At 37.0% G+C, this 25,884-nt stretch overlaps 7 protein-coding genes and 1 non-coding gene across 9 annotated transcripts; 4 read left to right on the top strand and 4 right to left on the bottom strand.

The window, feature by feature from the left end:
• Nucleotides 1–90: 90 nt before the first annotated feature.
• On the bottom strand, nucleotides 91–2,596 carry LOC139107044 (uncharacterized). 2 transcript variants are annotated; one of them, XM_070664272.1, is made up of 7 exons: nucleotides 2,359–2,596; nucleotides 2,057–2,108; nucleotides 1,944–1,990; nucleotides 1,825–1,858; nucleotides 1,590–1,696; nucleotides 1,392–1,504; nucleotides 91–1,332 (listed from the first exon to the last, which is right to left on the bottom strand). In XM_070664272.1, the coding sequence occupies exons 1-7, from the start codon at nucleotides 2,412–2,414 to the stop codon at nucleotides 1,070–1,072; spliced, it is 672 nt and encodes a 223-aa protein (XP_070520373.1). In that variant the 5' UTR covers nucleotides 2,415–2,596; the 3' UTR covers nucleotides 91–1,069. The 2 variants fall into 2 exon arrangements, with proteins under 2 accessions (XP_070520373.1, XP_070520374.1); XM_070664273.1 differs by having other exon boundaries at nucleotides 2,229–2,367.
• Nucleotides 2,597–4,479: 1,883 nt separating this feature from the next.
• On the top strand, nucleotides 4,480–5,936 carry Rpl19 (ribosomal protein L19). Its single transcript, XM_070664499.1, has 4 exons — nucleotides 4,480–4,664; nucleotides 4,994–5,100; nucleotides 5,269–5,432; nucleotides 5,559–5,936. The coding sequence occupies exons 1-4, from the start codon at nucleotides 4,504–4,506 to the stop codon at nucleotides 5,874–5,876; spliced, it is 750 nt and encodes a 249-aa protein (XP_070520600.1). The 5' UTR covers nucleotides 4,480–4,503; the 3' UTR covers nucleotides 5,877–5,936.
• A 415-nt stretch (nucleotides 5,937–6,351) lies between these two features.
• Trnad-guc (transfer RNA aspartic acid (anticodon GUC)) lies at nucleotides 6,352–6,423 on the bottom strand. The gene has a single exon. It is a non-coding gene; the product is annotated as a tRNA-Asp (tRNA).
• Nucleotides 6,424–6,804: 381 nt separating this feature from the next.
• LOC139107149 (putative uncharacterized protein DDB_G0271982) lies at nucleotides 6,805–7,999 on the bottom strand. The gene is made up of 3 exons (XM_070664498.1): nucleotides 7,924–7,999; nucleotides 7,545–7,859; nucleotides 6,805–7,474 (listed from the first exon to the last, which is right to left on the bottom strand). The coding sequence occupies exons 2-3, from the start codon at nucleotides 7,763–7,765 to the stop codon at nucleotides 6,877–6,879; spliced, it is 819 nt and encodes a 272-aa protein (XP_070520599.1). The 5' UTR covers nucleotides 7,766–7,859; nucleotides 7,924–7,999; the 3' UTR covers nucleotides 6,805–6,876.
• Nucleotides 7,994–10,265, top strand: Tasp1 (Taspase 1). The gene is made up of 10 exons (XM_070664497.1): nucleotides 7,994–8,101; nucleotides 8,264–8,439; nucleotides 8,515–8,582; nucleotides 8,676–8,947; nucleotides 9,023–9,102; nucleotides 9,208–9,275; nucleotides 9,337–9,453; nucleotides 9,562–9,745; nucleotides 9,810–9,961; nucleotides 10,045–10,265. Exons 2-10 carry the CDS (start codon nucleotides 8,403–8,405, stop codon nucleotides 10,135–10,137), a joined length of 1,071 nt encoding a protein of 356 aa, XP_070520598.1. The 5' UTR covers nucleotides 7,994–8,101; nucleotides 8,264–8,402; the 3' UTR covers nucleotides 10,138–10,265.
• On the bottom strand, nucleotides 10,163–14,305 carry Sotv (exostosin glycosyltransferase sotv). The gene is made up of 10 exons (XM_070664495.1): nucleotides 14,185–14,305; nucleotides 12,898–13,715; nucleotides 12,652–12,835; nucleotides 12,440–12,579; nucleotides 12,131–12,356; nucleotides 11,885–12,065; nucleotides 11,621–11,787; nucleotides 11,357–11,500; nucleotides 10,957–11,085; nucleotides 10,163–10,896 (listed from the first exon to the last, which is right to left on the bottom strand). Exons 2-10 carry the CDS (start codon nucleotides 13,629–13,631, stop codon nucleotides 10,675–10,677), a joined length of 2,127 nt encoding a protein of 708 aa, XP_070520596.1. The 5' UTR covers nucleotides 13,632–13,715; nucleotides 14,185–14,305; the 3' UTR covers nucleotides 10,163–10,674.
• A 162-nt stretch (nucleotides 14,306–14,467) lies between these two features.
• Rab35 (RAS oncogene family member Rab35) lies at nucleotides 14,468–17,685 on the top strand. Its single transcript, XM_070664500.1, has 3 exons — nucleotides 14,468–14,709; nucleotides 15,733–16,157; nucleotides 16,369–17,685. Exons 1-3 carry the CDS (start codon nucleotides 14,658–14,660, stop codon nucleotides 16,495–16,497), a joined length of 606 nt encoding a protein of 201 aa, XP_070520601.1. The 5' UTR covers nucleotides 14,468–14,657; the 3' UTR covers nucleotides 16,498–17,685.
• Nucleotides 17,686–19,183: 1,498 nt separating this feature from the next.
• Ppa (Partner of paired) lies at nucleotides 19,184–25,369 on the top strand. The gene has a single exon (XM_070664496.1). It carries the CDS (start codon nucleotides 20,594–20,596, stop codon nucleotides 22,160–22,162), a length of 1,569 nt encoding a protein of 522 aa, XP_070520597.1. The 5' UTR covers nucleotides 19,184–20,593; the 3' UTR covers nucleotides 22,163–25,369.
• The last annotated feature ends 515 nt before the right edge of the window (nucleotides 25,370–25,884 follow it).

Here is a 25,884-nt window from a genome sequence, read left to right as displayed (position 1 = left end):
AAATATATTACTCTGTAACATTTATTACAAACTGTAATAATATTAAGTTCCACGTTTTCACATCCCTTAAATTTTTCAATATTATTAAATTTATTTGATTCTTAATGAATTTATTACAGGTTTATATTTTACGATATAATAGTAATGTTTTCAATTGATATTAAATAAAGTGTAAGTAATACAGTTATAAACTATAAGAAACTTCATAATTTATTATCTATGTTAAGGCATTCTACATTCATTATTTACAATAACAACTTTATCTTTACCTGCTTTTCATTACAATAAAATAATTACTATCGAAAACTTTCTTTTTTTGTACGTTTACTATCTTTCTAAATTGTACGAGCTGCTGTGTTGTATCTTAAAATGCACGTATCTTTTTTTATCTAATACAAATAGCTTGAAAATCACATAAAAAATTATGTGAGATAAAATATAATTTCTCGTATATATCTCTGTAGTTGCATTATTTAAACGATCTATTGTTTTAATGTACAATATTACTTCATGTGTCAAAACAAGTCGTTTGAGTGCGTTTATATATTAAAAAAGTTTAAAATATATAAGTAAAATATGGCACATAATTTTATTTTGTAAAAAATAATTTATTGTCATACGGAAGCTGCATAAAGCAAAACCAAAATTAGAACTTGATGCTACTAGTATATAATTAAGTTTAATTTAAGCAAGCAAATACTTTACTTTAAAAATTGAAAATAAGAAATGTATCTTACATCTATGTGTACGATAGTATTTATGAATGCACTGCAAATGAATTTTCTTGATTTGACAACTTGACGAAATTCTTTTTTGTGCTGTAGATTATAAAATACCCTCTAAATGTAAATATTTGTGCCAAATCTCTGTATTCGACATATTCTTAGTTGTATAATACACGTTTTTAAAACGATATAAACATAATTATATTGTTTCAAAAATAGTAACATTGAAATAATGTAACCTTTTCATAAGTAGAGATTTTAATTTCATTTGTTTCAACTCTATCGCGAATGTTTATAATACAAAAATACAAACAGTATCCTGTCAATTATAATTAAATCGTTTATCAGCTGGTATCAGCTCCAGTCCACTCACCTGTTTCTTTTAGAGCTTTGTCTGTTAATCTCTCAATTTCAGTTAAAAGTTGTTCGGTATCTAGATCGACACATACTATATCAGGTTCTACTGGATCCCATTCTAAACTATTTGGACTCGAAACTCTGGACCAAGGAGATGCCGTCAGGCTAGAAGGCTGACTGTTATCACCTGACTGTGTCAAAGAATACTCGGTATTTTCTTTTTCATTTTCCATCATTGGTAATGGCATCCCTGTTTAAATGTGATACTGTGAGATTTGTAAAAATTATATATATCCAATAATAAATTACCTTCGTGTTCCCATTCAAGGTCCAGTGATGATCCTGGAGTAGATGAAACGTAGGCCTGCTGTTTCATCAGTGTTCTTGCATCCAAGACTTGAAGTGACATATCCAAACCAGAACTAAAAATAATAATATAATTTATTAGTCTTAAAACATATGACAATTCAAAGAATATTATTCAGTTTAAATAATGATGTATTCTACCTTGTAGAAGCATCATTTCTGGAACTTAATCTGGTGTACTTATTGCCATTTCGTGACCATCTTCCATCTTCCAATAACTCAAAAGTCACAGGAACTCCATGTTTTTTCTATTTACATAATTATATATATATATATAATTTTATAATGCAAATCAAGAAATTTTTTTGTACAAAAAAGCCTTTACATTCCATAATGTTACATCTTATGTTAAATAAAATGTAAGATATACATTTACCTTGAATCTTTTTAAAGAGAGAAATGATAAAAGACTGTCCAGTAAGCATGGTAGATAAATTTTATGTTAATGTCATGGATTTAAATTATAATTAAAAGTTAGAAATTGACTTTCAATACCTTTTTGATCCTTTAGCTTGGTTTTTGTGCCCTTCCCTGTCCATAAACTAAAAATAAGACAGCCATTATTGTCTGCTAACACATAATTTTTAAAACAAGCATGGATTTTATACCTTAACTTGTTCTTCTTCTGGAGAAGACATTCTGGTATGCCTTCGATAAAACCTGAACAGAACAGTGAACCAACAAATTACAATATATTTTTTTTTTTTTACAAGATTTTATTCATTTGGGACTTGTGATCTTAGTTGTATAAAATTATAAAATCATAACTTAAACACCTACAGTATTGCGAATCAAACGGCTTTTTTATTCAACCGCGCTCTCGAGAAAGCCTCGTGCAATGTTTAAACGATTCTCTGTGAGGTATCCCGGTAGCCAACGTGATTTCAATCGCACTTGGTCCAATTCTAACCTGTATGGCACGGATTCTGTGACTCTCGTTAAACAACGGCCAAGACAGGCTCCCATGACCTGCCAGCCCACGGCGTCGCGCCGTCATCTATTTGATATGAGTGTTCGGATGCCAGCGTTTAACTCCACGTAAGACGTGAGGACGGAAACGAGAGTCTTTTCACTATGGAACTGCCCGGCATCAACGTTGGTGACTCAGGACAGTCAGGACTCAAGTGGACCATGCTCGCCATGTGGGACTAACGCAGTGCTCGCAGATTTGGTACGACGGCAACAGACGCACACAACTGTAGCTTCGTGTCCGTGTGTTCGGTCGAGCTCGAGCTGTAGAAGAGAGCAGAAATATATTTCTGATTCTCTCGTCTTTCAGCTATAGTCGGTGTCGCACAGTCGCGTCTGTCGCGGTAGCCACGGTTACTTCGATGCTTTCGATGAGAAAAATTTGTCGCATGCTGAATATAAGCAAGGCAAGAGACGGAGTAAATTGTGACAGCTACCTATGTAGGTGTGGAACCAAAATAAATCCCAAACACTTAATATTACGTTAAAATAATAATATTTAATTAGTATATTTCAAAAAAAAGAAATTATTTAAAAATTAATTACAATTTTTACAACTAAATTAATATACAACTAAATATAAAACAAATATACAACTAACATTCTTAATAATATTTAATAATTAATTTTCAAACTTTGCTTAGCATTTTTTAAATAATATATAACATAAAAAATTAATAACAGCAAAATGATTGTCGAACGACGATGTGATTAACTGGATTTAAACTGTACAATTTTTTCGTTCTTATAAACATTTCGCTTAGTTAATAAATGGATAGCTCAAAGAGGAAGTAAGCGATTTTAATAGTTTTTTCTTAAAAACATTGGTTTTAGGAGTGTTTTTAACACAACATTAAAGAAAAATGATATAAATAAATATTTAAAAAGTTATGCAAACAATTAATAATGTAAAAAACTAACTCATCGGATTCGGTGTCGGACGGTGCTGAGAGTGACACCGTACAATTTTTGGCTCGAAATTGTCATTTTCCTTAGTTAATAAATGGATATTTCAAAAACCGAGTGTCCGATTTTCGTAATTTTTTGTTTGTTAATATGACAGGGTTGTTCAACTTCCGATTCCGATGAGTAACTTTTTTGTAAAATTGTTTAAACAATTTATTTTACAAAAAAGTTACTCATCGGAATCGGACGTTGAACGACCCTGTCATATTAACAAGCAAAAAATTACAAAAATCGGACACTCGGTTTTTGAAATATCCATTTATTAACTAAGGAAAATGACAATTTCGAGCCAAAAATTGTACGGTGTCACTCTCAGCACCGTCCGACACCGAATCCGATGAGTTAGTTTTTTACATTATTAATTGTTTGCATAACTTTTTAAATATTTATTTATATCATTTTTCTTTAATGTTGTGTTAAAAACACTCCTAAAACCAATGTTTTTAAGAAAAAACTATTAAAATCGCTTACTTCCTCTTTGAGCTATCCATTTATTAACTAAGCGAAATGTTTATAAGAACGAAAAAATTGTACAGTTTAAATCCAGTTAATCACATCGTCGTTCGACAATCATTTTGCTGTTATTAATTTTTTATGTTATATATTATTTAAAAAATGCTAAGCAAAGTTTGAAAATTAATTATTAAATATTATTAAGAATGTTAGTTGTATATTTGTTTTATATTTAGTTGTATATTAATTTAGTTGTAAAAATTGTAATTAATTTTTAAATAATTTCTTTTTTTTGAAATATACTAATTAAATATTATTATTTTAACGTAATATTAAGTGTTTGGGATTTATTTTGGTTCCACACCTACATAGGTAGCTGTCACAATTTACTCCGTCTCTTGTCTTGCTTATATTCAGCATGCGACAAATTTTTCTCATCGAAAGCATCGAAGTAACCGTGGCTACCGCGACGGGCGCGACTGTGCGACACCGTCTATAGCTGAGAAACGAGAGAGTCAGGAATAATATATTTCTGCTCTCTTCTACAGCTCGACTCCGACCGAACACACGGACACGACTGTTGCTTTGTGTGCGTGTGTTGCCGTCGTACCAAATCTGCGAGCACTGGACTAACGTCACTTTCGTTGAGCAGCTACACCATTTCAACATGACGGCCGATCGTGCTGCCTCCACCCTGATTCATACACGTGTCTCCGCCATCGTGCGACACCGATTTTATGGTTTATGGTCCCTCTCGTGGAAAGGAAATGTAACATCGGCCATCTTGAGTTTCTTTTACGGAGAAGAACTTGTGGAATACAACATGAGGTTTGTTCGCTACGATAATCTTAACACCTTATTTTGACAAGTATTGTGGTCAAGCACGCTTAGACTTGCTCTGCGAATTATTAAAAGCCGGCCGCACAAGTGTAGACGTGAATTTTACGATGAAAATTTACGGGAAAATGTTTTGGTCGCGTTCATGATTTGTCGAGCACGTGGAGAAATTTATTCACGCCGTTCACGAAATATGTTGATGATACATTTTACAGATTGAATTTCGAGAAAGAAATGCTTTCTTCTCGATGGATACTCGCTCACAAATGTGAGCAACGATAAAATTCAAAACTATACTAACCTCACTTTTATTCTTTCAGCTCTTTGAAGTTACAGAAGAGGCTAGCAGCCTCTGTTATGCGATGCGGCAAGAAAAAGGTCTGGTTGGATCCGAATGAGATAAACGAAATTGCGAATACGAACTCTCGTAAGTTTTACTTTTTTTTGTGGGCTACTCGTAATTATAATTTGATGTTTTTTTTTACGAGAGTTGTAAGAATTTATAATTAAATATCTACAGGAAAATTGTTATCACACTATTACGTTTTTAATTTGTAAAATAAGATTTATGTGCTTATTAACTTTTTTTTTTTAGGACAAAATATTAGAAAACTGATTAAGGATGGTCTGATCATCAAAAAGCCTGTTGCTGTACACTCGAGAGCTCGAGTTCGCAAGAACACTGAAGCTCGGCGCAAAGGTCGTCATTGTGGCTTCGGTAAAAGGAAGGGTACAGCCAACGCGCGTACACCGCAAAAAGTATGTACATCACAGTTATAATGCTGTTGTTTCATTGCTTTCTGTTCTATTAATTAAAAAATTTATATGTTTAAATGTAAGTGTTATTAGTAGAAAATCTGTGTAACATTTACATTCATTATATAGGATCTTTGGATTCAAAGAATGCGTGTTCTTCGTCGTCTCTTGAAAAAGTATCGCGAAACGAAGAAAATCGACAGGCATCTATATCATTCGCTGTACATGAAGGCTAAAGGAAACGTTTTTAAGAACAAGCGAGTACTGATGGAATTCATTCACAAGAAAAAGGCGGAAAAGGCACGTGCCGAAATGCTGTCAGATCAGGCCGAGGCTCGTCGTACGAAAGTCAGGGAGGCCCGAAAACGCCGCGCGGAACGCATCGCTTCGAAAAAACAGGAGTTATTGCAGTCGTATCAACGTGAAGACGATGCCGCGAAGAAATAACTTGCGTGATGTATCTTAAGGAAACTTATATAAATAAAATAAAAAGAGAAAATAAAATAATTAATATTGTTTTCCTAACTTTAAATAAATTTAAATCAATTTAGCTGGCACGTTTATAAGAACAAATGTGACAAAATTAAGGGAAAAGTAACATTTCTTAAAAAATTTAAATATGAAAATATATCTTTATTAATATATCTTTTTAAATGGTTCATTATAAATTAAAACAAAATTAGTTTATTGAGTAGCAAGCAAAGTGACTTTTTGGCCTGTCGTACGGACGTCGTGTTAGTTCGCCGACGTTAGCTTTCCTTTAACAGATAATAAAGAAAAAAGAAAACTTTTTTTTATATTTAAAATAAATTTTTCGTTTATCTTAAAAATTGCATTTATATTATTAAATGCAACTGACAATAATAAAAAGATAAATTATATATTTTATTAATATATATAAAAAAAAGAAAAATAAAGATACCTCCCCGACGGGGAATCGAACCCCGGTCTCCCGCGTGACAGGCGGGGATACTAACCACTATACTATCGAGGACTCTCGATAATATAGTTTCAGCATTACGGTTTAATTTTACTAATTACATCTTATAATAAAAATGTGAAATGTGTGTACCATAATATTTTAAATATTGTGATCGTACGCTTCAAAAAGTAGTTTAATTTTAATAATTACATTTATAATAAATATAAAATGTATATCTTATAAAATTTTAAATATTATGTTCGGGTTTCTAATTTAAAGACATATTACGATTTATTTTAATATATTAATTTTTAATTATTTTCATCTTTATAACGAAAGATGTATTTACTATAAATATATTACGCCCGCATTAATCCTGCGCGAAACAAACGTTTGGCTGAATCAATCTCTTTGTTTCTCCTTCTAATTTACTCTAAGTAACTCGGCAAAATGGAAAGCGCATTTTTTAACAAGTTTTATTTAAAAATCGACAGACCAAAGGAAAGCCATTACTTATAAAAATAATCAAGGTTTATGTATTAATTGTAACAATATTTTCAGAATCTCTTGTTTCTGTTTGGACATTGCAATTTTTTGTCTCCTTTCTTCGATTTCTAATTCAAGCCTCGCCTCACGTTCCCTCTTTTCCATCTTAAATTTTTCCTCTTCCAGTTGAATTCTTCTTTCCTCCAGATGAAACTGCCTTTCCTGGAATTGTATTTCCTGCTTGTGTCTTTCTTGCAGAAAATGCAAAGTCGATTTTTTCAACGTATTGTGGCGGACTTTATTCCTTATTGGACCACTTGTTCTCGATGGCGAGGTGTTTGGCGATCTCACGGGACTCCCTGAGGTTAGAGGAGTTGACGACGAAGACGAAGACGATGAACTTGGCGACGGTAAAGCAATTGGCAACAAAGTAGAAGACATAAATGAGGAAGGTACAGACGTTGGTTCTTCTATTATTACTTCTAGCGTATCGGAAATGTTCTCTAAAGCTATATCCCTTTGTATTCTTGACTTCTGCACATTACAGCTCTTGCCGGAGCGTCGAAACTCTTTTTGCAAGTCTTGCACCTGCTGGAGGAGCCCCTCTTTCTCATTGTACTGTTCCTCAGTTCCTGACCTAAATATTAAAAAAACAACCTGTTATGACGCGTCTTATATAATTGACGAAGAGACAAATTTTTGCTTACTTTCTGAAGTGCGCTCGACCCTCTCTGGCCCAGATCTTCAGCAGGTGATCGACGTGCTCTTTGACGCAACGCAAACTAAAGTTCTTTTGGGTCGCGTTCACGACTCGCTCGGCGACGGTCTTCCACCTGTCGCTCTCCTCGTACGGGTTCAACTTCGCAACCTCTCTCAGGAGCACCAGGTCATCGAGAATCGTGAAGCGAAGCCGCTCCGGTTTCGCCATCGGGCCGCACTCTCATACGAATCCCTCGGCCGTTACTCGCCATGCAGCAGTCTTCGTCGTGGTCTTATTAAAAAGCGCGAGCACCCTGTTTTTCCTGTAGAACAACACAGCAACATGGCATTGTCGAGGTAGGATATCGCCCGCAGCGTACGACATACCTAGCTTCTGCGACAGAAACCCAACATGGCAGACTCGACATGTGTTTTACACATATATGTAATACTACTATTGGCAGCAATCAGCATGTCACTCGCACACGAATGTGGAGCACTCATCTGCACTCGTCTCGCTCTGTTTTCGTTTCGTCTGGTTTCGTCCGTGCGTTATCGATAAGCGGTTCGTATTTTGTATAAATGAGAGATTTATTTATTCAAATGTTTCTATACGCATAACTGTTGAGCTCTTAAGAACGCCATCCGCAAAATTACAGAATTTTGCAAGAACAGAGTGATTGTGATCCATTATAATTTAGTGTTTATAACATCTGTAATGTTTTAGAGAATACCGGTGGATTGACTATGCTATGAGTTTCGTTTCAATAAAGTAATTGCCAAGATATACTGCATATTTGAAACATCTTCCTAAATAAGTACTGTTTGTATTAACAGCAATCTACTATTAAATAATATTCAATCTCATGAATAATAAGCAAGGATTTATTGCTGTACATGTTGGTATGTAGCTATTTACATATAATTTATAATTGATTTTTTTTTTAATTATTATTTTATTATGTTTTTTGGCCATAGGTGCTGGACAACATTCAGCTTCACTCAAGGAAAAGTATCAAAAGTTATGCCGAGATGCATGCAAAGTGGTAAAATTTTTTCAGTGATTTAATTGACTATGATATAAATATATTTTATTTTTTATTCGTTGTAAATTCTATATCTTTCATATGTTGCTTTAGGGAGCTCAAAGTTTGAAGTCCAATGGCAATGCATTGGATGCAGTGGTTGAAGCAGTAGTTGTATTAGAGGATTCTCCTATGACAAATGCTGGATTTGGGTCAAATCTTACTTTAAATGGAACAGTGGAATGTGATGCAAGTGTAATGGATGGTAGCAATTTGCAGTATGGTGCTGTTGGAGCAGTCAGTGGAATAAAAAATCCTGTTTTGTTGGCAAAGAGATTGTGTGAGCAGCAATCCATTAAGTTTGCATATGGTAGAATTCCTCCTAGGTAATACCCAAATTTGTTAATATTAAAAGTCATATTATGAACACTGATAAATCTTTTTTTTTTTCTTTTTTTTAGTTTTTTAGTTGGAAATGGAGCTCATATTTGGGCACATGAGATGGGCATACAAATTTTACCACCAGAACAATTAATATCAGGTACACAGTATTAGTATAAGAAACATTTAAGTTTAACAATGTGTATATGAATTGTTACATTATTAATGTACTTTTTATTTATTGATTTAATGTATTTCTTTACAGTGAGAGCCCAAAAAATATACAAACATTATAAGAGAAAAGTAGAAGGCTGTAGTGCAGAAGTTCAAAAGGTATGGGAAAGTTTTCTTAGTTTGATGTTATGTAGAATTTACTAAATTATTGCTGTTGTAGTGTGCTAAGAAAAGAATGGACACAGTAGGTGCAATATGTGTTGATGACAGTGGAAATATTGCTGCTGCTTGCTCCAGTGGTGGTATAATTTTAAAATACCCTGGAAGAGTTGGACAGGTTTAATTTTTTTATTAAATTAATATTTATATAATTTAAATTTTTTTTACATATAAATTTTGTTCTTACATTATCATTGTTTTCTTAATTGTATAAATTTAACTTTAGGCTGGAGTATGGGGTTGTGGTACCTGGGCTTGCAAAGATACTTCATATTCAGTAGGCACTAGCACGTCAGGTTGTGGAGAACATCTTGTACGTACTTCTTTAGCACGTACAGTTGCAGAAGCTATTTCAGATACATCTTGTCCAACTACGAGCTTACATCGAGCGATGAACACGGATTTTATCGGTATGTGTCATAAATTTAATGATAATTGAATTCGTAAAAACAGCGAATTTTATTTTCTCTTTAGATTCAAAATTTCTCCATGGACTTGAACAAAAACTCGGTGGCGTTATCGCTGTACGATATTCTCCACAAGAAAAATTAGGCGATTTTCTTTGGAGTCATTCAACAAATTCCATGATAATAGGTTACATGAATACATGTGAACGTGCACCAATGGTATATGTTCCATTAAAAAATTTGTAAAATAATTATTAATATGAAACGTAAGAAATTGTTTTAAAAAAAACTTTTTTTTTTAGAGCTATATGTCAGCCTTACCATCGCATGAAGTAGGTAAGAAAGCTATTGTCGAAGGTGTTTGCTTTAAGTTAGCGGAGCCTGATAAAGTCTGATAATAATTGTGTGCGACATATATAATACGCTTTAACAAACAGTTATTATTTATAAAAAAAAATACTTTATAAAGTTTTTATACAAGTCATATTCATTTCATGATAATAAATACATAGATACTGCCGTACTGAATAATTTTCCATGATAAAACAATTTTCCACAATAAAAATATTTTCCTAAATTTTATATTACATTATACTGTACTCTAAATTTTATTGTGAACCATAATTTATATAAATATAACAATGATCATTATTAATATGTACACATATATAATAAATCCTGTTAATAATTTGAAATAATTTTTCGTTTATATTATAAATATTTTATATAATTTTATAAAAAAAGATAACTGATCTAATTTAGCTTTAAATACATCTGATTCTTTTATAATCAGTCAATATATATATCTTAATTGATAAATATGTACACGCTCGATAAACTGACTCAACGGAATTTCGATCATCACGATCGTAATACTATGATTTATATTAATCTGATTTCCATGATTACTTTGGTAGAAAACTATGTACAAATTATAAACTGCCTATGTCGTTAAATCGCTTCAATTTTTCCGGAAATACGTCTTTGAATAGCACCGGATCTGCACGAAACTCTACCGATTCCAATGGCATAGTGCCATAGATGGAAGAAAATTTGTTTATACATTGTGTACGTTCCACCATGTGTGTCAAATCTGCAGACAACATTTCAGTATTGGTACATTCAGGACATCGGAATTTCTTTTTTGGTGTTACCTATAAAATTTTAAGCAATTTTTAGACAACGACACGAAATTGAGTGAACATTTTACTTACTTTTAACGGAGCTTTTCCCGTAATATTCGCTACTAGAAAATTCATTGCAATGTCTTCGCAATTCATATGTTCGTCGACCCATTCTTTAATATCTCCGGGCATTGCTGTAGTATACATATAATTCCAATACTGAAAAACATTTTTTTTTTTATCATAAACTTTCATGTAATAATTGTCTAATTTAATACTCGTATGAGAAAAGGTATAATTTACTTGGTTGGGATTAACTTATACATTCTCGAGACGAGGATAACAGGAAAGGATAGTTTTCTCGCTGGAAAAAATAAAACTCAAGGATTTTTATACTAATATGGCCTAAAATAATTAATAAATACAAAATAAGTGCACAATTTTGAATAAAGAACAGCATATGCTATTTGTAAACTCAATACTAATTTACCTTATGATGAAAAGATGCCCCTGTTAAAACCATAGAAATGCTGTTCGTCCATTCACTTTCATACTTCCAACAATTAGTACTATTATCCCACATATGTAAACGAGATGGAAATCCAACGATTCTATCTGGAAATTCTCTCCAAACCTGTACCGATATACAAAGTGTATCGAATATACATTTTAATTCAATTAATATTAATATTAAAAGATATGTATGTGGGTCATTTTTGAAAAATGACAAATATTTTAAGCGAATAAGCAATACCTCGTAAGCGAATTCTACTTCATCAGCAGTCAACATAATAATATCATCGTCTATTGATAATACTGCTTCAGTTTCAATCTCATCATATGGATAAAAACGATTAGATAACTTATTTTCCTTTGTTTGTATTACTTTTAATGGCTTGCTCACTTTTGGCCATCTATTAGCTAGAATATTAAAACATTAAATTATAAATTGTGAAGATGTGTGTATGTAAAATTTAATAGTTAATTTAATTAAACTAAAAATATTAAAAAGTCTTACAATGCGGTGGATCTTTATGTTGATTATTCCAAATAACTAGAACCTTAGATAAGCTTGGTACCTTTACAAGTTTATTAATTAATAAAAACAGTAACTCCAGTCTGTCATATGTTAATATTACGGCAGTAAAACCACGTGTTTTAGGAGCAGTTGTCGGCAAAAAAAGTGGCGAAGGTTTCCCCTGTAAAATAAAAGAAGCGATTATTTAACATAAAAAATGTTTTTAATGTTAATATTAATAATCACCTTGTAGAGTGGTACGTTCCAATACGAGTAATCTCGTGTTAAATGTGGGAATACGCGGTCTGCAAGTACTTCCAGTGTAGTTTCGGTAATTTTTTCCATTGAACTGAAATAACGATCATAGAGCCATGCATTCTGTTCCTGCATTTCTGTGACGCGTTGATGAGATATTTTTTTTAACAGCTGTACTGTTAATAAAATGTCAACTTCACGTATAAAAACAGCAGCCCTGTTCACAAAAGATAATTATGAATAAAATAAATTAAATATTTAAAAATACAATAGCAATTATTAAATTGTGATGCATCTTACTTGGTCCAATCGATTACATCATAAAATGGCATCATTAGAGAATCTGCTATAATCACAGGTATACAGCCAGCAGCCATAGCATCTAAAAGTGAACTTTGAGCGAGTCTAGCTCCACGAATTATCAGACAAAACGTTGCTGTCTAAAAATAAAATCTTATTTTAATTAAGTTTTAATAACAGAAAATATTCTGCATTGATTGCAATCATATTACTTGAAGGCTATCAGGATACTTGTATATATCTTCTCCTATGCAACGTTTTGTATTATTCATTGGATTCAAATGTAGGCATGGGCCTAATACCAAAATATCTTTTGGATATGTTGTTTTTATTTCCATCAAATCTTGCTCAAAAGCTGTATTAATGTTGATTTGTGAACACATTACTAACCATATCCTAAAATGCAAAATAATTATTATAATATCTATAATAAGAAATAACAGTATGTAGTATATTACCTTGTATTACTATGATTTGTTTTCAGATTATTTACAAGTGGACTGTACACTGGTAAGCTAACATCAAAGCTAGGCCTATGTGTCAATGAGGACATTCCAGCACCAGCAATTATTGCTTTCCCTACTGGTATATCAATGACTGTGTTATAATCTGGCACACTTCCAGGTACCATATTAAAAATTAGATGATTTTCCCCTTTATTCCAATAAGGTAAGGTTCTCAATGCCTGAGAGACTTCATGTAATCTCAGTCTATTCTGATTGAGTGTGTCAATAGAAGGAACAAAAATACATGCTTCATATGGATTAGGAGTATAAAATTTACTATTGATAATAGCACTCAGAATTTGATAGAATTCTTTTGTCATCTGGCTGGTTATTGGTCTATTCATAGAATCTAGGTATACTTTAAGTGGATAGACATATACCAGAAGTTTATTCCCTTGACTGCCGCATCGGTATACATTGAAACAAGTAAAGTATGTACAAGAAGAATTAGTTGCATCTGGCATACTTGAATCAGCAGATAATGTTTGAATTGGCAAAGCATTTATATTGTTCAGTGTTATAGGGATATGCTCAAAATGTTTTTGAGTGCTGCCAAATTTAAAAATATGGTACACTGAGATCAGCACAATGAACAGTGTAAATACCAATAAACATATCACAAAAATATTGTGATAATGGTATGAAACTCTGTTGGTTTTATGGGCTATACGTGTCGGTATTACCATCTCTTTCTCTTTTTTTTTTCTTATGAGATATGACAAAATTATGTATAGTTCTATCTCAATCTTATTCAAATATATAACATTTTCCTGGAATAATATTAAATGCCTGCACTAGATAAATTTGACACATAGAAAGTCATTACACATAAGTATTTATCTCAAAATGCATAATTAAAATAATTCTGGTTGTCAAGATCGCACTTTCCTTCGTTTCTTATTTATAAAATTGTCACCAGACAGATAAAAAATTAAGAATATTTATGTGACTATGTATAAACTGTTGTCATGGTTTGACAGAAATCATATGAGGTTACATTCCTACAGTTAAAATTGTTCGCTTCACTCGCGTCTTCTGCAATCAGCATGAAGGTTTATTCATAAACAATGAGCATACTAAAGAATAGAAATAAACCACTTATAATATTTTTTTACGCGAAATTTAATTCTCTATTCTCTTGTAATTAAATTATATATAACAAAAGATAAAGAATTGTCATCGTAAATATAAAAAAAAAATTTTTTTTGAACGTTCCAGAAGAAATTTGATAGGTCCTACCTTCGCATTGTGTAACGGGCTTTACGCCGCAGCCTGGAAACGCCACCATTAGGGTCGCCCGCGAGAAAAGAATATGGCGGCGGTGACAGGCTGGTGACAATCTGATATCTGGGATGGGCGTCGCGCTAAACGCAGAAACGTAGGCCGTTTTTTTTCCCCTTTTCGTGATGATAATGAGCAGTGATACCGCGACGTATGAACATGGCGATCATTTGACACCGCGGTCGTGCTGCGATCCGAACGTGCCGCGGATACTGCCACTGCTCGAGATCTTGCGGGGGTAGCGATACCGTTTGGTATCCAACTAACCGTCGCCGCGTCACGCGAAGGTGCCCGCGAGGAGGTCGCGTAGAGATTGAAAAGAGAGAGAGGATATCTCGCGCGGCGTTTCCACGTCGAGAGGCGCATCGCCAACGGCCCGGAGGCTGCGGCGCAACAGCAAGGGAAGATTGACACGCGTCAGATGCGTTAAAATGGCCCGGGAGTACGATCATCTGTTCAAGCTGCTCATCATAGGGGACAGCGGTAAATATGTATGCGCGCAGCATCACCATGCGGAACCGCCCGCGGTGACGATTCCTCGGAATCGTCGCTGGACTGCACTCTTCCGCTTCACGCATAACCTTTGTTTCCGCAGCTATTTGCCTGCCTCTCTCTATCTCTCTTTCTCTCTGTTTCTATATATACCTTTCCTCTTGTCTCGCAAATTTCATCCTGGATGCGGAAGTTGCGAAGAAGCTACGAGAAAAAGAAATAAAAAAAAAAGGAAACGGACGGAATGTTGTGCCGAGCGTTGCCAGGCGAGCATTGATGCAGGCTGATCATCTGTCATTACGCGGTGTTAGTGGCAGTTTATTAAATGATGAGCCCCGACAATGGATACAAGTCGGGGCTGACCATTGCACCCACCGGCGTGCGCTTGGATTTTATGATGCGAAAATTGTTCTTCCTGCACGATGGATTTAGAACGGCGGATGATAATGCACGTCGCGATAATTGAAACCTAAAAATAACAAAGAGATTAAATATGATAATTTTTGTTTTTTTTTATTATAAGTAAAAGTAACAGGTTGTGTGAGGTAAAAGCATTTTATTTTTGGAATGATGTTGAAATTTAAAGAAAATGTATCGTTATTTACTTATTTCTTGTAATTAATCATTGTTATGAATCATTGAATGTATATGCTATTTTCTCTTATCTGCTTTTTTCTTTCTTTCTTTCTTTCTTTCTTTTTTTCTTTCTTTCTTTTTTTCTTTTTTTCTTTTTTTCTTTAATATTAGATATCTGTGTATCTTATTGATTAAATAAACTTTCCTTTTATTTAATTTAATATAGATGAAGATATAAATTAGCACAGATAAATGTAATTAACGTAATGAAACTTAATTAACTATGTGATATGAAACATCTTGTATCAGATCTACATGGAAATATGTGCTTGTTAAAATATAATTTTATCATGAATTTTTTGTCACATATCTTTGTTATATATTTTAAATAATTTTGTGTGCATAATATTGAAAAAAATTTTTTCTTCTTGTTTAAAGGTGTAGGTAAAAGCTCGTTGCTCCTGAGATTCGCGGACAATACCTTCAACGGCAGTTACATAACTACAATAGGAGTGGACTTCAAAATACAAACTGTAGAAGTAGATGGTGAGCGAGTAAAGCTACAAATTTGGGATACCGCTGGACAAGAACGTTTTCGGACAATAACTTCAACTTACTATAGAGGAACACACGGCGTTATAGTTGTGTACGATGTGACCAGCGGTGATACATTCGCGAACGTTAAGCGGTGGTTGCATGAAATCGAACAGAATTGTGATGTGGTTAACAGGGTACTTGTAGGTAATAAAAATGACGCACCTAATCAGAAGGTGGTGTTAAAGGAAGACGCGCAAAGATTCGCAAATCAAATGGGAATCCAGTTATTCGAAACTTCCGCTAAGGATAACATCAATGTGGAGGAGGTATGCGCATCGGTTTCTATTTTATTCTTACTTTAAAATTATAAAGTTATAAAATTTAATTAAAGTTTTCAAAATATTTTACGATTATTTATTTATCATTATTAGACAATAAAATTATTTTATAAAAATTTAGAAATATTTGAAATTGAATAAAATTGATATATATTTTATAACTTTGAACTGCAAAATAACAGTAATGGGTTACTTGCAGATGTTCATGGCAATAACGCGACAAGTGTTGCAGACCAAAAAAGAACGTAAGGAGCGGCAAGCCATACAGACTAATGAGACAGTCAACTTGAGAAAAGGCACAAAACAGCACAGGAAAAAATGTTGTTAGCGAGCGTTGTATAAATGCGTTACTCCCTATAAACAAAATATACTTTGATACGATAATTAGGACAGAATAAAACAGAGAGCATGTGTTAGTATTACAAGCGGACATGAGACGCTGGAAACCCTGATATTTTCTAACACTGAGTTTTGTATTCCAATTACAATACCTAAGATTATATCTTAACTAAAGTATACTTTTTTGACATTAGTATTTAACATAATAGAATCGAAATGTCGAACAAGCGCGTAGAACTTATTTAGTAAAAATCATGGTCTGTGCGGCATTTTTTTTTAACATGTCAAATACTTTTGCGTGCTATGTTGAAAGTGTGTGGCCTATTCATTTGTAATACGGAAGGGTAACTCTCATTCACACATATATACATGTATGTTAAAAAGCCGTCGTTTCATATACACATTTTGTACACAAATGCAATTCATATCACATAATCGTTAAACAAAAACTAACGAATATCACTATAAACATCTTCCGTTAACTTTTTTAAGATCATTTTTTGATTATTGTAAAATTTTGCTGCATTCAACAATGAGTTACCATATGCTAAATAAGTCGTGTTTAGAACGAGTAGGATTAAAGTTTCTTGATCAAATGGGCGACGAATATTGTCAGCTGGTCCAAATAATTCTTAGGGCGTTTTAGTAAAATTAAGGTTCCTGTAGTTTAATGATGCTTTTTAAAAGATTCAACTGAATACATATGGATTAATATGTAACGACATTACAAGCGGCACGATGTGAAAAAAGGTCGCTGTACGAAAGCTACAAAAATTGCTTAGTTATGTGAAATTCAATATACTTCCTGTCGTAAGACTGTCAAAAAATTTCAAGACTAATTAACATGATTTATTTACTACAGCCACATTTACAATGTATTTTGTATTTTGTAAAATTTTATAATCAGCTATAACAGATTCTTATTTAAATCTTTTTAATTGATGGTATTTGTGAACTAATCTAATTTATACGTTAAACAATGTTTAAAAGCACAATCTTAAGAAAATTATAAATAATATAGTATAAAATTGTCAGAATATGAGCTTCTTATAAACTTTCGAAAACGATGAATGTGTTAGCCAGAAATATCAATTATATATCATTGCTTCCAAGATATTGGAATGCGCAATACTTATGTCGCGTGCATTATTATACATTAATAAAACATTGAACAGTATTATCTCATTTTTTGATTCTGTATATGAATTTAACGTTTCTTTAATGATTTTATGAAAATGAAAAACTTGTGAACGTCCGAATTTTATATACTCAAGTATATCAATACGCAGATACTTTAAATTGTCCATGCATTTACGACGTATACACACATATATACATTCATACATATACACGATTAAATATTTATTGCAGAAGGGTAGATAGCAAGATGAGATAAAATATAACAATCGGTCATGTCCAGCTATGACAGAAGCTGTCTGTATTAATCTGTGATAATAGTTAAGATAATGTCGCCAGCTGCCACTGTAATATCGCTGCGTGTCTACTTTTCGCTCCCATTGTAATTAATATCGCTATTATTTTTTTCTTCTTTTTTTTTTCCTCCTTTAGTATCAATTACATATCTTCCTTAGAGGCAATAAAGCGACAACCTATAATGTGTACATACATACTCTCAACTTGCCAGTTTTAGTGGCATATTCATGAAGTATTTCAATCGCGCATATTCAATCTTGTTTACTGTTATACAGTTACAACGTTGTAATATTATTATATATATATGATTATAAATAATAAATAGAAATCCACATGTACATATGTATCGAACAAGTATCGCCCTCAATCCTACTTTTTCACGTTTAAAAATGTAAATGTGTAGCGAAAGCATTAAATTCACGCAATTCGAGCAAATAGGTACGGCGAGCTCAGAGCTACGTTGTTTGATCGATTCGGGTAACGCTAAGATTCGAGCCGTATCGTATTGAATCTGCATAAGTTAAAACGTATTATCTCTTATTTGTGCGCAAAGAGAGATACTGGCTCACATTCGTGACCCGTTACTGACAATGTCCCTTGCCAGAATGCGATTTCGAAAATCACGAGGCATTGTGTGGGTATGTGATCCAGATATCGAAGCAAGGAAAAAATGAGTTACGTTCGATAAAATACCTAATAAATAACGAAAAAAGTATTCTTATCACCTACAATTTCTACCAAACTTTTGAAAAGTCTCCGAAGACGTGAACGTCTACGTTACGCCCGCCTACGATGCATCAGGGGGTGAAAAAAATGAAATAAAATAAAATAAAATAAGGGTACAAGCCAGGAGAGAAAAAGAAAGAGTCGTCCTGGTGAGGATTTAGCATTATTCGGTATATCGAGCGCGAACCACGGCATTCCGGGATTTTGGCAAGCAAGAGGTAGGTCCCACGCGCAATGTGGTCCGGGGTGTACATGGGGTGCGCGCCGTGTGTCTCTCACCCGTCTTCCCCCGGGTGCTCCTCTGCCCCCCGGCCGTCTCCCACCTCGCAACGAAAACTTAAAAATGCCGCCGCAGCGCAACCCGAATCGATATTCGCCGGTGCCGTCACGTGGCACGGTTTCGAGCCGCGTTAGCCAATGGAAGGTCGCGGCGAGCGAAGCTCCCTCCGCCGGTCCTCCACTGGACGACGACACGACATCTGCGTTCGGGTGGAAGGAACAACAGTCCGCGGCTGGTAGCGCACCGGTTCACAGTAGGCGATGTTCCGCTCTGCGGGCGGTCCACGTTAAGTGACCCCGACGCACACGGCACACATTGACGTCGACGGGCGTTCAACGGCCAGCGACGGTGCCGACAGCAACGACGACGACGACGGTGAAACGAGAAGGACGACGAGGACGACACGTGAACGAGGAGGCACGGCGCGCCGTTGCTTAGTGCTGTCGCCCCTTTCGGCACGCGCGTGTAACGTTAGCGCACGCATATCGTCGTATGTGTGCGCGTAGCCGACGTCTGTGTGGTGCCCTATCGTCCGCCGGAAGAAGCGCGCGCGGGGCCGCGACTCGCGTTCACAGGCGACCCCGTATTTACTCGTACGTGCGACCCACCGTGGTGGTAGTTGTCTCTCTCGCGTGCAAAAAGGAGTTAGCCAGTCGTCGCGGCCACGGAACAGAGTGAGAGAGTAGAGGAAGTGGCCGTGCTGGGTGCGCGACGAAGATCGAGAACGCGAGCGGCGTGAAGCGGGGCGAGGTGGAGCAGCCTGGCGGCGTAAGGAGTGGAGGTGCGAGAGAGAGAAGAACGGATACGCCGGCCGACGGAGAGAAAGAGACCGAGCGGCGAGGAGGAACCAAGGAGTCCAGACGGTACGTGATATAGTGTTTCTGTATGTGTCGCGCGTTAGAATGGTGCTTTCGTGAAAAGTAACTCTCGCGGGGACGAGCCGACGTCGTGCGTGGTGTATGAATATAGGCGCGAAGCCGTGTGTCGTCGATCGCGCACCCTGCTGCTCTTGGACGTATATCGGTGATCCGTCTGAGCCAGGCGGTCGATCGCGAGATTAATCCCAGCCGGCGGTCAACACGTCGTGGATCGCGCGCGCCGCGTCGACGCGGTGATATCACGGCGGCAGTCGCTGCGTAGTGCGGCGATCGATATTTGCGATCGATATCGCCGACAATTCTCGTGGTTGCGCGGATACTTGACATCGGGGACGCGTCGCCGTTGCGGGACGCGAAAGCGCGCGCGCGCGCGCACGTTCGTTCGCGCGGAAAAACTCTGATTATGCGGCGGGCGAAGTCGCGCGATAGCCACCGCGAGTGGCGAGGATCGGATTAGCCAGGAGGACGGAACGTCCGGCGCGGACAAGAGAAGCCAGGGAAGGAGGAAAAGAAGGCGAGGGAGGAGGAAGAAGAAGAACGATTTCAAGATAGAGGGAGACGATCACCGCGACGGACAAGGACACGACGAGCGCTCAACGGTCGCTCGGTCGTCGTCGGTCGCCGCGGCGGAGTCGCTGCGCATAAGGCTTCGCCGCGCGGCGGCTGCGACGGCAGCGTCGTCGCCGGCGACGGCGACGGGCTCGCGGTACGACGAGCACGACGACGCTGTAACCGACAACGACGACGACGGCGACAGCGACGACGATATGGAGGAAAGCCAGCTGCTGATGACGGAGCTTCCGTCGCCGTTAACGTCAAGCGCCGGCCGTGGGGGCACCACGCTGCTCCACCGTCCTGGACATTATTACCACCTGCATCAGCCGCACCTGGCGATACCGACCACGCAGAACCAGGCGATCCTTCAACACAACTCCGGCGGCACGGCGGTCCCGCACTACGGCACGGACGGCAATGGCGCGTGTGCCGGCAGCGGCGGTGGCACCGCGGGAGGCGGCGCGACCGCTGCCACGGTCGCTGCGGCCGGTCTCCAATCCTATACTACCAACCAAGGTGGAATTTCCTCGCGGCACCAGCTGCACTCGCACCAGGCGCACCAGCGCGGCTCCGCGACTACGCAAGGCCAGCCTGCCGCCAGCACCCACGTGTCCTCGCTGTATCCCGAGATACTCGCCCTTATCTTCAGTTACCTAGACGTACGCGACAAAGGAAGAGCCGCGCAAGTGTGCACCGCGTGGCGCGATGCCGCTTATTATCGCTCTGTCTGGCGAGGAGTCGAAGCACGGCTGCATCTGAGGAAACAGGCGCCGGCGTTGTTCGCTAGTCTGGTACGACGTGGCGTCAAGAGAGTGCAGGTGCTTTCCCTGCGGCGCGGCCTCAGCGACGTCCTCAAAGGTGTCCCGAACCTCGAAGCGCTCAACTTGTCCGGCTGCTACAACATCACCGACATCGGCATCACGAACGCCTTCTCGCAGGAGTACCCGTCCCTTACCGAACTCAATCTATCCCTTTGCAAGCAGGTGACGGATGCCTCTCTCAGCAGGATAGCCCAGTACTTGAAGAATCTCGAGCATCTCGAGCTGGGCGGCTGCTGCAACATCACCAATACCGGCCTGCTGCTGATCGCGTGGGGCCTCAAAAAGCTTAAACGGCTCGATCTGCGGAGCTGCTGGCACGTGTCCGACATTGGGATCGCTCACCTCGCTGGACTGAATCGCGAGACCGCCGACGGCAATCTCGCCCTGGAGCACCTGAGCCTGCAAGACTGTCAACGACTGAGCGACGAAGCACTCAGGCACGTGTCCCTCGGTCTCACCACCCTCAAGTCCATCAATCTGTCGTTCTGCGTGTGCATCACCGACTCCGGGGTGAAACACCTGGCGAGGATGTCGAGCCTGCGTGAGCTCAATCTACGCTCGTGCGACAACATCTCCGACATCGGCATGGCGTATCTGGCCGAAGGAGGCAGCCGCATCACCTCTCTCGATGTGTCGTTCTGCGACAAGATCGGTGACCAAGCGTTAGTGCACATCTCCCAGGGTCTGTTCAACCTCAAGTCCCTCTCGCTGTCCGCCTGCCAGATCAGCGACGAAGGTATTTGCAAGATTGCCAAGACCCTGCACGATCTCGAGACCCTCAACATCGGCCAGTGCAGCAGGCTCACCGATCGTGGGTTGCACACCGTCGCCGAGAGCATGAAGAACCTCAAGTGCATCGACCTGTACGGCTGCACGAAGATCACCACCAGCGGCCTCGAGCGGATCATGAAGCTGCCGCAACTCAGTACGTTAAATCTTGGTCTGTGGCACGTGCGGTGATGGCTTTTGCCGTTGCAAAGTGCTCCGGATGAACGCTGGCAACGTATTCGTCGCGTCCGCGACGACAATCTCACGCGCCGAACCAGGGATATCATCGTCTTCGCGGTGGTAAGTTCGTTGCTGTCGATCCGCTCACGATTTTGGCGCCCGAGAACCAACCACGTCTTAGACATCTTCTTCGACGAGTAATGTTTAGCTTGTTTCACCGCCCGAGACGAGAATTCCTCTTTCTCAAGGGGGAAGTAACCGCTCGTTCTCGAGGGGCACCGTTTTCCAACCGAATGGCATTACGTCCCCCCTTCGAGAAGCGCTTCCTTTTCTAAAAAAAAAAAAAAAAGTAAAACAAGAAAACCGACCGTTTTCATACACGTATTACACAAGCGCGTTTGCGCGCGCTCTCTTACACATACACACACACACACATACACACACACATTTTTGATTGTACTTGATCGTCGCACGTCAAAGACGATCGCTAGATTAATTAAAACGATGGGCTCGATGAATCTCAAACTCCTCGGTTCGATTCTCAGCTCGTTCGGCCCTTCGAAAATTTAGGAAAAGAATAAAGAAAAACGAACGTCGCGTCTAGGGTTTTCTCGCTTGTTGCTTTTGCGAGGACTAGCCAATCTTCGACTACACGCCAAAGATTGAAATTAATATGATTTTAATAAGTTCAATCTGTCGTGTTGAGAGCGCGTAACAATAACTTATCGCCGATCATCGCCGTATATGTTGCATAATAAAGAACAATTTTCGGTGCGTCAAATTTGAACTTTGCGAAATAATGGCATCTTCGCTCTTGAAATTAATTTCCTTCTTATCGCAATATTTTTCTCGTAACATCCGGTACAGCATGTCGATAAGTCAACGTGATGATTACACGTCTATGCATCTTGAGCAGAAAATTATATTATACATATATGTTGGGTACTGCGAGAAGTAAGTATATACGTGTGTATTCTGAAAAGTACATGTGTGGATTTTTTTTTTCTTTCTTTTTTTTAACAACTCAAATTGTAATTCAAATATTGTCAGATATTAATTTATATATGTATGCATTAATTTATATAATTAACATATTTTATTTATAATTAATATATTAATTCATATAATTAATATATTTGCATACATATATACGTACGTTTTATACATTATAATAATATTTGAATTGTAACTTGAGTTTATTCGTACGGGAGAAATATATTACGACTTTCGTACTTTGTTTGGATGTTTCGGACAAAAAAACTCGCGACTCTTTAGAGAAGAAATTTATTAAATTTCCAGTTAATCTTATTTTAAAGTTAACGATTGCAACACGTGCAATACGAAAGCGCAATTTCTGCGAGATCTCTATGTCTTTCCGCCAACGAGCTGTTAAAATGATGATAATATGTCTTTTTTAGACTCGTGTCCCCTCGTCACACGGAGTTTACCTCAGAAGTTTATATCTGATATATTGAAATTCTTATTCTTTGTTTGTCCAAACGATATTGTACATAAAATGCCGTTCTGTCTCCTTATTTTAGGTAAAATGTCTAAACGCGTATAAGCACTTTTTGTTGATTTTTCGAAAATATTGGAAATACGTTTGAAAAATTTTGCAATACTTTTATCGGCCCCGAGTTCGAAGGATTCAAGATTGTTGTAGCATCGTTGCCTGCTAGGAGAGCTATGCGCTTTTTGCAATAGCGTGTCCTTGGTTTGTTCCGCGCTTCTTAATTTGCATAATTTGCATAATCTGCATATTTGACGTAATAGTTCATCTATCGGGTGTGATTCAAATTTCACGATCTATGAGCAATCGTTATATTCTAAACGAGACGAACTCGCCTGTGGCTCATTTTCTTCAGGAACTGCATTATCTAAACGAGACGAACTCGCCTGTGGATCCTTTTCTTCAAAAACTGCATTATGAGCAATCGTTATAATTTTAACTGTAGAAAAAAAATACAACATTTTCCACCATTTTAAATGTTTACGGCGTTATGTATTTTCTGTTAATGGAAGACATTTATATTATGATATACGGGAAAAATACAGTTATGTAATATGGGATATACTCCACTGTGTCATCGGCGAATAACACCCTAATACTCGTAAAAATCGCTAAAAGCATTTTTAAACGTGCCAGGAATTAAGCAATATTACGTTTCGTTCCACGAGCCGCGGGGCACAAATTATACATATCTTCTGTTTTCGCAGTATAAAACGACTGTTTTATATTTAGCAAGATTAACTACCATTAAGTTTATTTCATTTTAATGAATTAAGTAATATAGCTTTTCTTTCTTTATTGATTTCGTTAAGTATTTCTTATCCGCGAGAAAAGTTTACTGATGAAAGATTAGCTCGTGCATGTAAATAAGTAGTAAAATCGAATAAAAATTTATATCTTAAATTATAGTAAGGCACATTTAATTACGTTTTTTTTTTTTTAATAGATGAGCAGGTACAATACAGCATTTTTTAATTATTGACTCAATCGTATTTCGGATTTCATTGAAGCACATGCCATAATTATTCTTTGCCGCGTATCTTAAAGCATAGTTGGCACAGTATTTTTTTTTATATACAATGTGGAATTAAAAATGCATGTTATGCAAATTAACATTTTCGTAATGCTACTGCTAATTAACGATGATGAAAAACTATTTTGGAGACGAGTCTCTATTCTATATAGATAAGGATAAAGAAAATAAAATTAAGTTAAAGAAAAAAGCAAAGGGTAATTCATATTAAGAGAGAAAAAAAAAAATTCAAGTTGACATATAATTAATTTTTGATAAAGTTGGTTACTTGTTTCGAAAGCACATCTTTGTGTTTTATGAAATCAGGTAGTTTTCACAGTAAAAGCAAAAATTAAAAGGTTAATTGAAAATAACGTGAATAATCGTAATGCGTTATTAATTGTAAATGAAAATTTGATATAACGTGAATGTGATTCAACTAATCGCGAGAAAGTAAAACGTAGTTCGTCATACTTCGTTCTGGTAATTGCGAGGGATGGTGGCAATGCTAAGATTGCACGTGATACTTCTGGGCTATTCAGGGACTATAATCATCCTTGCTCGCTCGCTCAACGCGTGAATTGTTCAGGCATCAGGATGCCGCATCGCCAAGATTAAAACCGAGTTAGCTAGACGATCTAATTGGTTCTTAAATAAGTATCATTTTATTCGCAGCTCTTGATAGCAAAAAGAAAAATATGAAAATAGTTTAAATATTTTTATTTTTGAATGCACATTTTTATTTCAATATTCGCCGTTTCCGAGTTATCGCTCAAACAGTACTATTCGCGTTGTATCGACCATAATACAATTTTCTTTGGAATCGGGGTTGCAGCGTGGATTTCCAGAAATAATCTATAAATTTTTTTTTCTTTTTTTTTCTTCTTTTTCTTTTTTTTTTCACTTGGTGGTATTTGGGGAACTCTTGCAGTTCCCACTAGGTCTTTGCCTCGGAGGCATGTCCCTAAATTATACTTTTCGCTTGCCGGAATATCTTCGTAGTCTGCTCTGCCTTCGAATCTGTCTGACAGGCTTGAGCCTCAATAATTTTCAGTTTCAGTTTGCATAGCAAATTATATATTGTCGTAATTCACTAGCGTTTTTTTTTTTTTTTTTTAATAATATTTCTTATGGATTTGTTTCTGATTATTAATTCTAAAATCAATTCTAATGTAGTTTCAGTTTGTATCCAAAATGTTGCATCTTCCATTG

This window comes from Cardiocondyla obscurior, linkage group LG12 (assembly GCF_019399895.1).
Source record: "Cardiocondyla obscurior isolate alpha-2009 linkage group LG12, Cobs3.1, whole genome shotgun sequence".
Classification (NCBI taxonomy): Eukaryota; Metazoa; Arthropoda; class Insecta; order Hymenoptera; family Formicidae; genus Cardiocondyla; species Cardiocondyla obscurior.
Note: the sequence above shows the minus strand (reverse complement) of the source record. Positions and strands in the feature narration are given on the sequence as shown.

Coding starts and splice junctions, on each gene's coding strand:
- LOC139107044 (XM_070664272.1), bottom strand. CDS start 2,414: ATGGGAGCCTGTCTTGGCCGTTGTTTAACGAGAGTCACAGAATCCGTG. Junction 1,697..1,824: donor TCTCTTTAAAAAGATTCAAG/GTAAATGTATAT, acceptor TTATGTAAATAG/AAAAAACATGGAGTTCCTGT. Junction 1,505..1,589: donor AGAAATGATGCTTCTACAAG/GTAGAATACATC, acceptor TATTATTTTTAG/TTCTGGTTTGGATATGTCAC.
- Rpl19 (XM_070664499.1), top strand. CDS start 4,504: ATGACGGCCGATCGTGCTGCCTCCACCCTGATTCATACACGTGTCTCC. Junction 5,101..5,268: donor AATTGCGAATACGAACTCTC/GTAAGTTTTACT, acceptor TTTTTTTTTTAG/GACAAAATATTAGAAAACTG. Junction 5,433..5,558: donor ACGCGCGTACACCGCAAAAA/GTATGTACATCA, acceptor TTCATTATATAG/GATCTTTGGATTCAAAGAAT.
- LOC139107149 (XM_070664498.1), bottom strand. CDS start 7,765: ATGGCGAAACCGGAGCGGCTTCGCTTCACGATTCTCGATGACCTGGTG. Junction 7,475..7,544: donor GGTCGAGCGCACTTCAGAAA/GTAAGCAAAAAT, acceptor TTTAATATTTAG/GTCAGGAACTGAGGAACAGT.
- Tasp1 (XM_070664497.1), top strand. CDS start 8,403: ATGAATAATAAGCAAGGATTTATTGCTGTACATGTTG. Junction 8,948..9,022: donor TATGGTAGAATTCCTCCTAG/GTAATACCCAAA, acceptor TCTTTTTTTTAG/TTTTTTAGTTGGAAATGGAG. Junction 9,962..10,044: donor CATGTGAACGTGCACCAATG/GTATATGTTCCA, acceptor TTTTTTTTTTAG/AGCTATATGTCAGCCTTACC.
- Sotv (XM_070664495.1), bottom strand. CDS start 13,631: ATGGTAATACCGACACGTATAGCCCATAAAACCAACAGAGTTTCATAC. Junction 12,066..12,130: donor GGAACGTACCACTCTACAAG/GTGATTATTAAT, acceptor TTTATTTTACAG/GGGAAACCTTCGCCACTTTT. Junction 11,501..11,620: donor AAGTAGAATTCGCTTACGAG/GTATTGCTTATT, acceptor ATATCGGTACAG/GTTTGGAGAGAATTTCCAGA.
- Rab35 (XM_070664500.1), top strand. CDS start 14,658: ATGGCCCGGGAGTACGATCATCTGTTCAAGCTGCTCATCATAGGGGAC. Junction 14,710..15,732: donor GCTCATCATAGGGGACAGCG/GTAAATATGTAT, acceptor TCTTGTTTAAAG/GTGTAGGTAAAAGCTCGTTG. Junction 16,158..16,368: donor ATAACATCAATGTGGAGGAG/GTATGCGCATCG, acceptor GGTTACTTGCAG/ATGTTCATGGCAATAACGCG.
- Ppa (XM_070664496.1), top strand. CDS start 20,594: ATGGAGGAAAGCCAGCTGCTGATGACGGAGCTTCCGTCGCCGTTAACG.